The 15,075-nt window shown below is 43.9% G+C and overlaps 1 protein-coding gene across 1 annotated transcript in view; it reads left to right on the top strand.

The window, feature by feature from the left end:
- The window catches only part of LOC130078470 (endothelin-converting enzyme-like 1), a gene marked incomplete at its 3' end in the record, with an annotated part of 52,071 nt that extends 38,263 nt beyond the window's left edge, over positions 1–13,808 (top strand). Inside the window, exon 9 of the mRNA XM_056243981.1 lies at positions 13,710–13,808. Coding sequence (XP_056099956.1) covers positions 13,710–13,808 — 99 coding nt within the window. The remainder of the gene's footprint in view (positions 1–13,709) is intronic.
- Positions 13,809–15,075: the final 1,267 nt, after the last annotated feature.

The following is a 15,075-nucleotide window of genomic DNA, read 5'->3' on the forward strand; positions in this document are numbered from 1 at the left end:
ACGTGGTTTCCACACGGCCCAGATGTGGGCCGGATATGGTACACGTGGTTTCCACACGGCCCAGTTGTGGGCCGGATCTGGTACACATGGTTTCCACACGGCCCAGTTGTGGGCCGGATCTGGTACACATGGTTTCCACACGGCCCAGTTGTGGGCCGGATCTGGTACACATGGTTTCCACACAGCCCAGATGTGGGCCTGATCTGGTACACATGGTTTCCACACGGCCCAGGTGTCGGCCGGATCTGGTACACATGGTTTCCACACAGCCCAGATGCTGGCCCGATCTGGTACACATGGTTTCCACACGGCCCAGATGTGGGCCGGATCTGGTACACATGGTTTCCACACGGCCCAGTTGTGGGCCGGATCTGGTACACAAGGTTTCCACACGGCCCAGATGTGGGCCGGATCTGGTACACATGGTTTCCACACAGCCCAGATGTGGGCCCGATCTGGTACACATGGTTTCCACACGGCCCAGATGTGGGCCGGATCTGGTACACGTGGTTTCCACACGGCCCAGTTGTGGGCCGGATCTGGTACACGTGGTTTCCACACGGCCCAGTTGTGGGCCGGATCTGGTACACATGGTTTCCACACGGCCCAGTTGTGGGCCGGATCTGGTACACATGGTTTCCACACGGCCCAGATGTGGGCCGGATCTGGTACACATGGTTTCCACACGGCCCAGTTGTGGGCCGGATCTGGTACACGTGGTTTCCACACGGCCCAGTTGTGGGCCGGATCTGGCACACATGGTTTCCACACGGCCCAGTTGTGGGCCGGATCTGGTACACGTGGTTTCCACACGGCCCAGATGTGGGCCGGATCTGGTACACGTGGTTTCCACACGGCCCAGATGTGGGCCGGATCTGGTACACGTGGTTTCCACACGGCCCAGTTGTGGGTCGGATCTGGTACACGTGGTTTCCACACGGCCCAGTTGTGGGCCGGATCTGGTACACGTGGTTTCCACACGGCCCAGTTGTGGGCCGGATCTGGTACACGTGGTTTCCACACGGCCCAGTTGTGGGCCGGATCTGGTACACGTGGTTTCCACACGGCCCAGTTGTGGGCCGGATCTGGTACACGTGGTTTCCACACGGCCCAGTTGTGGGCCGGATCTGGTACACGTGGTTTCCACACGGCCCAGATGTGGGCCGGATATGGTACACGTGGTTTCCACACGGCCCAGTTGTGGGCCGGATCTGGTACACGTGGTTTCCACACGGCCCAGTTGTGGGCCGGATCTGGTACACATGGTTTCCACACGGCCCAGTTGTGGGCCGGATCTGGTACACATGGTTTCCACACGGCCCAGATGTGGGCCGGATCTGGTACACATGGTTTCCACACGGCCCAGTTGTGGGCCGGATCTGGTACACGTGGTTTCCACACGGCCCAGTTGTGGGCCGGATCTGGCACACATGGTTTCCACACGGCCCAGTTGTGGGCCGGATCTGGTACACGTGGTTTCCACACGGCCCAGTTGTGGGCCGGATCTGGTACACGTGGTTTCCACACGGCCCAGTTGTGGGCCGGATCTGGTACACATGGTTTCCACACGGCCCAGTTGTGGGCCGGATCTGGCACACATGGTTTCCACACGGCCCAGTTGTGGGCCGGATCTGGTACACATGGTTTCCACACGGCCCAGATGTGGGCCGGATCTGGTACACGTGGTTTCCACACGGCCCAGATGTGGGCCGGATCTGGTACACGTGGTTTCCACACGGCCCAGTTGTGGGTCGGATCTGGTACACGTGGTTTCCACACGGCCCAGTTGTGGGCCGGATCTGGTACACATGGTTTCCACACGGCCCAGTTGTGGGCCGGATCTGGTACACATGGTTTCCACACGGCCCAGTTGTGGGCCCGATCTGGTACACATGGTTTCCACACGGCCCAGTTGTGGGCCGGATCTGGTACACATGGTTTCCACACGGCCCAGTTGTGGGCCGGATCTGGTACACATGGTTTCCAAACGGCCCAGATGTGGGCCGGATCTGGTACACATGGTTTCCACACGGCCCAGTTGTGGGCCCGATCTGGTACACATGGTTTTCACACGGCCCAGTTGTGGGCCGGATCTGGTACACATGGTTTCCACACGGCCCAGATGTGGGCCGGATCTGGTACACATGGTTTCCACACGGCCCAGATGTGGGCCGGATCTGGTACACATGGTTTCCACACGGCCCAGTTGTGGGCCCGATCTGGTACACATGGTTTCAACACGGCCCAGATGTGGGCCCGATCTGGTACACATGGTTTCCACACGGCCCAGTTGTGGGCCCGATCTGGTACACATGGTTTCCACACAGCCCAGATGTGGGCCGGATCTGGTACACATGGTTTCCACACGGCCCAGTTGTGGGCCCGATCTGGTACACATGGTTTCCACACGGCCCAGATGTGGGCCGGATCTGGTACACATGGTTTCCACACGGCCCAGTTGTGGGCCCGATCTGGTACACATGGTTTCCACACAGCCCAGATGTGGGCCGGATCTGGTACACATGGTTTCCACACGGCCCAGATGTGGGCCGGATCTGGTACACATGGTTTCCACACAGCCCAGATGTGGGCCGGATCTGGTACACATGGTTTCCACACGGCCCAGATGTGGGCCGGATCTGGTATTTCACTGTCTCGGTTAATTATACACCCGATATAGTCTGGCTACGAGTAACACACTTCTAGCCAAAATAACCTTGAATTTGGTTAAATGTCGTTTTTGCCAACATAACTTGCGAGATGTTTGATATTCCATCATGTAAGCAAAGTAAACAGTGATTTCAAGGTGTTTGGTTTCATTTTTTTGACATGTTATCTAATTGATGACTTGGGCTCTGGTTTAGACGTCTATTACATGTCGACTTACAGCCCAAATGCAGCCTTGTGTTAGCCTAGACGTCTGGGACGCTATTAGACGTCTTTTAAGCGCAAAACTGCATTCTGGGAAAGTTTTTCACTCCAAAACTGAGGAGCATGAGCTCAGATCAATGAGGCCTACGATCAACAGTGTTGGGGAAGCTACTTTGAAACTGTAGTTTGACAAGCTACAAGCTACTCGTAAGTTAAAGTAGTTAAACTACAGTCAAGCTACCCTTTTGGAAAAGTAGTTAGCTACACTACAAGTTACGATCAAAAAGTAGCTAGCTACATTGAAACTACTTTTGCTTTTTTTGAACAACATATATTATAAATAACTGAATAAGTGTCTGAGGAATGTTTTAAGTAAAATATTTAGTGTTTAAAACAATGCAATACAATTATGATTTTTATTGTTTTATTACACACAACACTTAAATATCTCAGACTGTGTGTCAAAAGTGCAAAATTGCAACAAATAACATTGCAAGAACAAAATATACATCCAACGTAAATTGCATGTATAGACTTTTTCTCAAAAATACCGATTGTGAGATGGTTGCATTTTGGCAAGAAAATACATTGAACAACCGCTCACATGTGGCACTGACAATGCACGTTAAACTCGCTCACACGCAGTGATGGAGCTCGCAGCATTTACTGTGAAAGAAGAACCTGAATCACAAGCTGCTTGTGAGCACAGTTCGGTTCGCTCTGAAACCAGTCACAACAAATCTATACACCAATTTAATTAGATCAAAGCCTTTTGTCGTGCGATAAAAAAACTAAGATTACATTTTTTGTTCAACTGACAAACACGATGACGCAAACTTTAGTTGTCTTTTATGTTCATTACCAAACTGGCGGACAGATCATGGGGGTTCAATGTGTTGTTAGTTCAATAAATGTAAAAGAATGAAAGATTGATTCTTATTTATTAACATCCACAATAACAGAGTCATTCAGTTCTCGCTGTATACTTTCACCTTCTTTACTCCGCAATCTCGCGAGACTCACTCCTAGTACGGTAACACTTTAGGGTCAAAACAGTCCAACAGTACCACTATCTACATCCCCCTTCTTTAGCTGTAGCTCCTGAACATGAGAAACTTAGAATCACATATTTCTGCACTAACAGCAGTTTTATGATAAATTTGCAAATATGACCTAGTTACATCAAACTGAACTAGGTGGGTATCCCACAACTAAATGGATTGTCAACAAAATGAAACATTATGTAAATACTAAAGAACAAAGTATTATTTCTGACATCTTGGATTCATTAGACTTGAGCGGCAAATTCAGTTAATGTATTTTGTATTTGGCCTAGAGACTCTGCCGGATCTAGTGATATACATGGAAGTGGCGGATTGAACCGAGTTATTTGCCTGTGGTTCCACGTTTTGCTGGGATACACTGGTGGGAGACTTTTCTGGACTTAATTGTCTGTGACACTGTTCTGGTGGTGTTTGTTCAGATCTTTCAGTCCCTTGTTTTTTGTCCATGTCTGCATCCATTGTGTATCCTGTTGTGTTCAATTCGTCAGTGTATGTGGTGCTCTTTGGAGGCTGTGGCTCCATCACTGGCAGGATGTGGCGCCGGTTACGCCTGTATTCCTTCCCTTCAGACTCCACCACATATGAGCGTGGCTCATCACACTTTCGCTTCACGATTAGCACTTTGTCATATCCCTTTTTTGTTTGCAGTCTTACCACCTGGTTTGGTGCCAGAGGGCATAGTGGTTTGCTGGTCTTGTCATAGTAATGTTTTTGTACCCGCCGCTTCTTTGTTAATTGTGCTTTGATGCTGGACGGGGTTCTTGCAGCTGGTTTTAGCAATTGCTTGCAGACAGGCAAAATAGTTCGAGTGCGACGGGACAACAGCCTTTGTGCAGGTGAACCCAGGGTGTTGTCTCGGGGTGTGTTTCGTAGGCCAAGCAGATTCAGGTAGAAATCTGTCCCGTCTCTCTCTGTGGTCTCTAACAGTTTCTTTGCACTCCTTACAGCCCTCTCACTGAGGCCATTGGAATGTGGATACTCAGGACTGCTCGTCACATGCCAGAAATCCCAAGATCGGGCAAAGTCATGGAAGGCCTGGCTAGTATACTGAGTACCATTGTCTGAATACAACTTCTGTGGTATGCCGTGGACTGAGAAGTGACGCATTAGCTTATTGATGACTGTCAGTGAGGACAGGTTGCTGAGTCTGTCAATTTCAAACCACCCAGAGTATGAATCAACAACCACCAGGTAATGGTGATTCTTCCATTCAAATATGTCTGTGGTGACAAGCGACCAGGGCAGGTCCGGAACTGTGTGCAGTTTTAGCGGCTCTTTTTGCTGGTGGGGCCTCAGGCTGTTACAGACGCTGCATGCCATTATGACAGCTTGGATGTCCTCATTTATTGATGGCCAGAAAACACTTTTTCTCGCCCTTCTCTTAGTGGATTCAACTCCTGGGTGTCCCAGGTGTAACACCTTCAGATATTCAGAGTGCAGGGCAGTGGGCACGACTGCCCTGTTTCCTTTCATAATGACCCTATCTTCGACGGTGAGTTCATCACGGAAACTGAAGAATGGTTCACATCTGTGGGTACGCTGCACGGACGTCTTGGCCAGCCCCGTTGAATGAAATAGGTGAGTTTCTGCAGCACTGTGTCTGCAGCAGTGTATTGACGGAGCTCTTCAAGGCGCCGTGGAGATATTAGTTGAATTGTCATCACCTCAAACTCTGGCCGTTCTGACCTCTGGGGGCTGACGTTGCGTCTCGGTGCACGGGAAAGGGTGTCGGCTAAGTAGAGGTGCTTTCCTTTTTTATAGGTGAGAGTGAGGTCGAATTTTTGCAACTGTAGCATCATGCGTTGCAGGCGCGCTGGGATGGTGTGAAATGGTTTGTTGTGAATGGTGACCAAGGGCTGGTGGTCGGTCTCAATTGTGACCGGCTTGCCGTAGACGTAGTCGTAGAACTTGTAGCAGGCGAAGACCACTGCTAGAAGTTCCTTTTCTATCTGCGCGTATCTCGTCTCCGTTTGGGTCAGTGTGCGAGACGCGTATGCCACCGGATTCCCCTCTTGAAGGCAAGCAGCCCCTAAACCATATTGTGAAGCATCGCAGGTGAGCGTCACTGGTTGCCTTACATCATAGTAATGGAGTACAGGTGGGCTGCTGATGCAGGTTTTGAGCTTGTCAAAAGCATTCTGTTGGTGCTCCATCCAATTCCACTCCACTCCGTTGTGAAGCAGTTGACGTAGTGGTGTGGTAAGTTCACTTAGGTTCGGAATAAATTTGCCCAAGTAGTTTACCATCCCTAAAAAGCGCTGAAGAGCTGGCTTGTCCTCTGGGGGTGGTATTTCACTGATTGCTTTAATTTTTTTAGGGTCTGCTTTTAGTCCTTTATCTGTGAATGTGTGCCCAACATAGCTCACCTCGTTGAGTCCAAACTTGCATTTGCTTGGATTCAGTCTCAGTTTTACCTGTCTGGCACGATCCAGTACCATTTTCAGGTTTCTTTCATGCTCATCAGGATCTTTGCCACCGATGATAATGTCGTCCACGATTATAGCACATGGATATCCAGCAAAGATTTGTTCCATGGCTCTTTGGAACACTTCTGAGGCTGTGCTAATTCCGAACGGCATCTTTAGGAACTTAAATCGGCCATATGGAGTTGTGAATGTTGTACGGAGAGATGAGGCATCATCCAGTCTGACTTGCCAGAAGGAACTCTTGGCATCTAGGACGGAAAAGATAGTGGCACCTGACATCTGAGCGGCAACTTCCTCCACCGTGCGCATGGGATGGTGTGGGCGCATAAGGGCCTTGTTTAGGTTTCTGGGGTCTATGCAGATGCGCACATCACCCGTCTCCTTCTTGTGTGTGGCCACCAAATTTGAAACCCATTCTGTGGGCTCATCCACAGGTTCAATTACTCCCAGAGTTTGCATTCTTTGGAGCTCTTGTTCCACTTTTTTTTGCATGGCAGCTGGGATACGACGTGGAGGGCTGACGACCGGTGTTATTTCTGGATCTACTTTCATTGAGTATGTTACAGGTAAGTCACCGACTTCATCTTTGAACAGGTCTGCATATTCCTGAAACATTTTCCGTGACAGGGTGTGATCTTTTACACAGTCCAAGTGGAACACTTCACTGCTGAAGGTGACCAGTTTCATTTCTAGGCTGTCCTGTAGGCCAAGAATGGAGTGAACATTTTCTTTCACCACTTGAAACTGCAGGTTATACTGCTGTCCTTTTAGCCTGCATGATAGTGTCACTGTGCCAATTGGTCTGATCATAGATCCGCCAAACGCTACAAGATTGATTTTTTTAGTTGGCATGTGCAGTTCTTCAGCGTGCCTGAAAAGTTTGTATGTGTGTAAGGACATAACGTTACATTTCGCCCCTGTGTCCACTTTCAGATTTAGTTGTTTGTCATTAACAATCACAAAACAATGTCCTTCCTTGTCTGTTTCCCCTACATCATCATGCAAAGACAAGCCTTCAATGGTGAATGTGTCTTCACTGTCACTGCCAGAGTCTGTTTCGGCATATAGCTGGTTTACCTGTCTGTTTGGTCTGCTTGACTTGGCGGACCTGCACTGGCCTTTGAAGTGGTTCTGCTTCCCGCAGTTGTGGCACTGTTGGCCAAAAGCTGGACACTGGTCACGTTTTGCTGGATGAGTTCCCCCGCAATTCCGGCAGCTGGAAATTGATAGTGAATTTTCTTTCATAGTGCGCTTCATTTTGCTGTAGGCTTTTTTATGTTTTATTTGTACAGCATCCACGCTGGTGGCTGACACAGTTTTTGGTGTGGAGAGCGTTTTGCTATGTTTTTCTGTGAGTTCACTAATTTGGCAAATGCGTACTGCTTTGGACAGTGTTAGGTCAGTCTCTTTTAGCAGTGTGCGTCTGACACTGTCGCTGCTTATTCCACAGACCAGTCTGTCTCTTATCAGTTCGTTTTCCAATACACCAAAATTGCAGTTTTTAGCCTGATTTCTCAATGTACTCACATATGCCTCGATCGTTTCGCCATGTTTTTGATGTCTGGTGTTGAAGTTGTGCCTCTCCATTATCACGTTTGTTTCAGGGTTGCATATTTCTTTGAACTTCCTTTTAAGACACTCTGGGTCTTCTCTGGATTCCGCTGGAGTGACGATGTTGTCATCTGCTCCTAGTACCGCGGGTGCGTATGTGAATGACCGCTCCTTCTCTATAGCCTCGGGTCCTGCGAGGTTAAGGAGTATATAGGCTCTGGTTCGGGCAGGTTTATCGCTGTGTGCGGCGGCAATGAAGATATCGTATTCTCGTTCAAACTTGCGCCAATGCTCTGCCACATTCTCGTCGAAGACGAGAGGGTCCGGACGTCTGAATCCATCTGCCATTTTGGTGTTGTCGCTTACCACGGACGAGACTTCAAAGGTTAGCGTAGGTTACTTCCTAGAGACGAAGTTGTCCGATGAATGTCTCCAGGAACGATATCCCACTTCTGTCACCATGTTGTTAGTTCAATAAATGTAAAAGAATGAAAGATTGATTCTTATTTATTAACATCCACAATAACAGAGTCATTCAGTTCTCGCTGTATACTTTCACCTTCTTTACTCCGCAATCTCGCGAGACTCACTCCTAGTACGGTAACACTTTAGGGTCAAAACAGTCCAACAGTACCACTATCTACAAATGTAATTAAATCAGAAATAGAAATTTGATGTAATATAGAGAGCAACAAAGCAGGATAATTAATACATTTCAAATGGCCATTAATCACCTGTATGTGCGTCCTTAAAGTTTTGCTTGAGGTCTTCTGTACGTCAGTGAACCGTTAGCCGCAAGATGCGTGATTAAACAATAGGTGGCGGTAATGGCAAAAAAATTAGTTTGTAATCTAACAAGAAGAAGAATATCCTTGCATCGCACTGATTCGCGCAGGCCAGAGCCGTTAAATATGCGCAGGCTCAACAACACGCAATGTAGCTTTTGCTCGCGCTACACCGCTACTTGCTCCAAAAAGTAGTTAGCTACTGGAAAAGCTACTGTTTAAAAAGCAACTGAGCTACTGCCAAGCTACTGAAAAATGTAGTTAAGTTAGTAGCGTCGCTACTTGTAGTTAACTACTCCCCAACACTGACGATCAACCAGCTCCAAACACACACACACACACGTCCCTATCATTGGACCCTGCGTTACCATGGAATCGTTACTTTAAATCGTTTTACAAGCTCAATGTTTGTGATATCAACTTCAAATTAGGGACACAGCTTAGATAGACACACAGCTTTGATTTTATAACAATTTTGTAGGCCAAAATATTTTGTAAAATATGTATTTTTAATAAAATACAAATCGTTAAATTTAGCCATTTTTGCTTTACAGGAGTTTTTACACTTTTATTTTTTAAATTGCCTTCACTTCTGCAATAATCTGCTGATTGTTTTCTTGAATTATAGTCATAATTATAATATTAATATGAGGTCCCCATTTGCATCTATTTTGTAGTTAATTCTGAATTTCAAATTTTGGCAAAAAGTCATGTTATGCGTAATAATAACCAATCATTGCTTGCATTATAGATCATTGGTGTCACTTCAGATCATTGGTGCTATCATTATTATTATTATTCCAGAGAACGTACGATTAATATTATGTATTATATGTAGCTAGTGTTATGTTGTAATGCATATTTATTGAATTTTATGCAATATTAAATTCATTAAACATTGTACTGGAGGTTATCCTTAACTTTAAGAGGTTTTTAAGAACACGCTTTTCAAGAATTTGCTGCAAAACTTCAGCAGAAGTCTCAGTTTAATAGAGTTATTGAGAGATCTCCTTTCTTATTCTTCTTTCCCGAGCGCTACACACAAACACTAAATGTGGTGTTCTATCTCTCACCTTCCTCTTCTCTTTCTAATGAAGTCGATCTGTTTCTCTTCCTCTGGCCCAAATGTTTGTTTACCTTTCATCTCGGTTCCTTCCTCCCGCGCTGTTCTTGGATAGATAGAGTGATGGATGGATCAAATCGAACTTCTTTTGAGGAAGACGTTGTTCCCAGATGGTTTGCGTGGCGGGGTGTATAGATTTGTAAAAATCCTCAGTCAAAGTGTCACTTTCGTCAGATGACTGCAGACTTCTGCAGTTTCTCCAGCTTGCAGGATTCATTCTGATGCACAAGCATTGTTCATTCCCAGCCTCTTAACACTTCATATTAACGTCACGCTTCATCCACAAATCAAGACTTTCATGAGTTACAGTAAGTTTCAAACCCGGATGACTTCTTTCTTTCTTTCTTTCTTTCTTTCTTTCTTTCTTTCTTTCTTTCTTTCTTTCTTTCTTTCTTTCTTTCTTTCTTTCTTTCTTGCTTTCTTGCTTTCTTTCTTTCTTGCTTTCTTTCTTTCTTTCTTTCTTCAGTGGAACATAAAGCGTTACAATGTTCATGTTGCTCTTTTACACACTGGGGTCGGTAAGATTTTTTTAATGTTTTAAAAGAAGTCTGTTATTCTCACCAATTAAGACTGCGATAATTTGGTCAAAAATACAGTAAAAAAATCTGAAATATTATTCCGATGTAAAACATCTGTTTTCTATGTGAATATACAGTAAAGTGTAATTTATTCCTGTGATCAAAGCTGAATTTCAGCATCATTACTCCAGTCTTCAGTGTCACATGATCCTTCAGAAATCACTCTAATATGAGGATCTGATGCTCAAGACACATTTATGATTATCATAAATATTTTTGAGGAAACTGTGATGCATGTTATTTTTCGTGATTCTTTTGATTAATAAAAAGTTCAAAATAACAGCGTAAAAAAAAAAAAAAAAAGAATCTTTAGAAACATTATAAATGTCACTTTTGATCAATTTAATGCATTTTTGCAGAATAAAAGTATTAAGTTCTTTCCCCTTAAAAAAGACCCCAAACCTTTGAACGTTAGTTTTTCAATGAAAATTACTGAATGAAATTGAAATAAAAGATTCATAAAATAATTTAAAAGAAGTCTAAATTAGATGTATGTGCTATATTCCAAGTCATCAAAAGTGATGAACACAATTTGCAGAATTTTTTTGTGCAACGATTGTTTCTATGGGTTTGGTAATGTGCTCATGCTCGGTCGTGGTCGTCTCAGGTGATTCTGACCAGCTTTTAAATGAATGTCTCACTTGACTTGCTTTTCTAATTACAAGTGTGAATCATTTTTGTCACTCAAAAGTCTCCACTGCATATTAACTCAACATGAATGTGAAAAGATGTGAAAGCACCTTTAGAAACTGTGCTGATCTGATATATGAAATTTCACAACATTCACAAGTACATTTATTCATTCAGCAGAGGCTTTTCCATCTTCAAAATATACAATACACAACATCATAGAGTTAGTGTGCTGGAAATTCAACAGGAGATTTGTTTATATTAGGGCCGGGACTTAAACGCGTTAATTAAGATTAATTAATTACAGACTTTAACGCGTTAATTAATTACACAAATTATTTTAATCACACTTAGTTTTGCACCGCGGAACGTTTCTCACTGGATGAGTTTCTGCGGACCGATTATACTGGCGCACCAACTAGCGTTCATGACGAAGAAGCAAGGGGGTAATCCATCGACCGGAAGTTGAAGCCGGCCGGGTGCCGCCATGTTGTAGCAGAACTTCACTTGCGTTAGCATTTCCATTGACTCCCATTCATTTTTGCGTCACTTTGACAGCGAATAACTTTACATCTGAGGCGTTTAAAGACTCCATTTGTCCATTATTTATTTCTAAAGAAACACGACAATGTATAAAGGGCTCCATTACCTTCTATGTTACACTATGGCCCCGTAGAAACAGATTTAGTAAAAATAGGCTAACGATTGCGTCATAACCACTCGACTCTCTGTCGCGCTGTACAGAAGTTACCGTACAGACAGGAGGAGAAGCTCGCAGGCAATCGGGGGGACGTCCCGTCAAGGGAGAAGCCCATAGATAATGAGTCCATAAAAGCAACAGAATTCTTACTCCTGCTCACTCACGCCAAAGAACTCTTTGCTCAAGTTCCCCGTCTCTGCAAGATTAACGTTGGCAGTTTTCACGCACAGCTACTAGAAGATTCACGTCTGTCAGACAGGTTGCTCACGTCATCAAGCTTAGTTTGAGTCGGTCTGAGTCTGCGCGTCAGGAACGGAAGTTCTCAAAAATCGCTAAAAGTGGGCTTCAACTGTCTCAACTGAGTTCCAATGAGATCGCTCTGTCCATTTCTTTTACTGTCTATGCGAAGAAGCTGACGAGATCACTTTGGTTGGCCGGTGGATGGGAAATTTTGTTATAAAAAGCGAATGGATGGAAGCGTCGATAAGAGCATGGTTGTGTGCAAGCTATGCAACAAGGAATTCGCTATTGCTATGGTGTGTTCACACCGAACGCGAATAGAGCGTCAAATACGCGTCTATCGCGTCTAGTTAGACGCTTGAACATTTGCTCGAGTCCAAATTTTTCAACTTGCCGGGAAGACATTCGCGGCAAACGCGTCGCCCAATTCGCGTCATTCGCAACGCCCGGCGCGATTGATTCGTCTATTCGCGTCTTTGCATTGACTTTGTATGTAATCTACTCGCGCAAATAATTAAATTCGTGTTCGGTGTGAACACACCATTAGTGTGTTCAATATGCTATTGCTACACTTAATGGCAAAAATTGCACTGGTCTGCTGGACTTGGTTGAACAAAAATAAACTATTTTGTTGCTTAAGCTTATGTATTCAGTCATTATTCAATAGTATACTAAAAATCTATGTGAAAAAAATTACTTCTCACTGTTCTCAGGTCAAATATTTATGCAATTAAAATGCGATTAATTTCGATTAATTAATTACAAAGCCTCTAATTAATTAGATTAATTTTTTTAATCGAGTCCCGGCCCTAGTTTATATACTAAAGTATGTGGTGTTGCCTATCCCTTTTCATTTTGGAGATTATTCATATTATCCCTCATAACGAATGAGTCTGTGTAAAAACAGTGTTATTCTAACAGTGAGACTTTAGTTGAACACTCTAAAAAATGCTGGGTTAAAAACAACCCAAGTTGTGTTCAAAATGGAAAAACCCATCGAATGGGTTGTTTTAACTCAGCGGTTGGGTAAAAAGTTTTATTTAACTCAAGTATTGTTTAAAAATTATTGTATTTCTTTCATAAAATTAACCCGAGGTATGTTGAAAATTAACATATATTAATATAATAGGTTTTATAAATGAACATTTATTAATAAGTTTAATGAATAATAATTCCAAATATTTTGGGTTCAAAGTTACTCTGGGTTTATATAGTAATTTTTAAACAATAGTTGGATTAAATAAAACTGTCCAGCACGTTGGCCAAACGTTTAACCCAACCGCTGGGTTAAAACAACACATTTGCTGGGTTTGTCCATTTTCAACCCAACTTGGGTTGTTTTAAAAGCAGCATTTTTTAGTCTAGTCACCTTTATTTACACAGCGCTTTTTACAGTACTTTTAGAGTTTTACAGTAGTTTTAGAGTGTTTAAAAGCAGCTTTACAGACATTACAGGACAATAATACAACTAAGTGTGTTTCCAGAAGAAAATAGCATCACAGTCCAGCTTGAGTAAGTTCAGTGATGTTTAATTTTTATTGTAAAAAGTTATTAATTTAGTTCATTTATATATATAGCCGCTCTGCAGATCGTCCAGCTCAGTTCAGTTCTTGTATAATGGTGTCAATGCGGGCGGATCAATAATATTGCTGAAAATAAATGAAATGTAATTAAATGTAGTGTACCCAATGAAACGTGACGGCAGCTTTGATTGACAGCTTGACTCCGCCCCCGTTCACAGGTACAGGAGCTGGTGGAGGACATCAAGCACTCGTTGGATCTGAGACTACAGGAGCTCGACTGGATGGATGACGAAACTAAAGACGCTGCGAGAGCAAAGGTTGGGTTAAATCTTTTAATTACATTTTTAACCCAACAGTTGGGTTCGTCCATATTTGACCCAAATTTGGGTCAAAACAACCCAAAAGCATTTGTAGAGTGTAGGATCAGTGTACGTGGAAGCAAATTGAAGCAAAGGTAAATCATACAAGAACCTTTGCATGTTTAATGCAACAATTACACTTGTGCAAAGTGACAGATTTCAGAGAAAAAAGAGAAAAATAAAAGCTTAAAATGACCTGACTGCATAAGTGTTCACCCCCCTGAACTAATGCTTAAAGTGGTAAAAGATCCAGCTATTAATGTTGTTTATGTGTCTATGTGGTGTTTTTAATCTGCTTTATAAAACGGTTAGTTCCAATCCTTGATTCTGATTGGTCAATAGCTGTGCTTTATTCACGATAAAACACGGCTATGACCGCTTCACCCAACGGTTCTATGTATCACTACACAACACCCCTAGCAACCACTCTTAGCAACCTAAACAGATGTTTCATCTCATTGATATTGTTCATTTAAAGCTAGAGCAGAGCATTGTGAGAGATCGAGTAAGCGAGTGTACCTGCATTTACAGTAGACGTAGCATTTTCCTTCAGGTCAGTCCTATATTCATAATAAAAAAATGCGTTTGAATGTCCGCTGCATATTTTGTCCTTTTAACAGTCATGGGGTTTTCCGTGCATAACGTTAGTCATCTGTCAGTTGCGTCTGTCTTCTCCGTGATCACAAGTTCGAGTCCTTTCAAAAGCCTTCTCTACAGACTCACTCACTCACTCACTCACTCATAAAGACAGTCTTTGCCGCCATCTATTGGCGAAATAATATATGTAACTTCTGTTGCTGTTCACGTTCCGGGACTATTTTTTCCAGCGGAAGGCAGGCTTTTAGTGATTTTACTTCATGAAAGTTGCATAGATACATATTTTTCGGCTTTAATATTTTTATTGTGTGGCAACCGTTTTATAAAAGCAATAAGGTACTCGAGGCAAGTGCTGTATCGTGAATAAGTAACGGCTGAAGGGGTTACTCCGCTTCGCGTCGTGCCTAACAACGCCCTCCAGCCGTTACTTATTCACGATACAGCACAGCCTCTCGTACCTTATTGCTTACTTAAGACACACCATGTGTAAGTTCATAAGTCGACAGCATTGCTGAGTATTTCCTCCTTAAAACTGCAGTGAACCAAAGACAGTCTCAAAAACACGGTTTGAAATCGCTGGTGTTTCTGACGTCACAAACGACCTTGTAACCAATCAGATCAACGTGTG

The sequence above is a fragment of the Rhinichthys klamathensis genome, unplaced genomic scaffold, assembly GCF_029890125.1.
Source record: "Rhinichthys klamathensis goyatoka isolate OS25496 unplaced genomic scaffold, OSU_Roscu_1.1 h1tg000885l_1, whole genome shotgun sequence".
Classification (NCBI taxonomy): domain Eukaryota; kingdom Metazoa; phylum Chordata; class Actinopteri; order Cypriniformes; family Leuciscidae; genus Rhinichthys; species Rhinichthys klamathensis.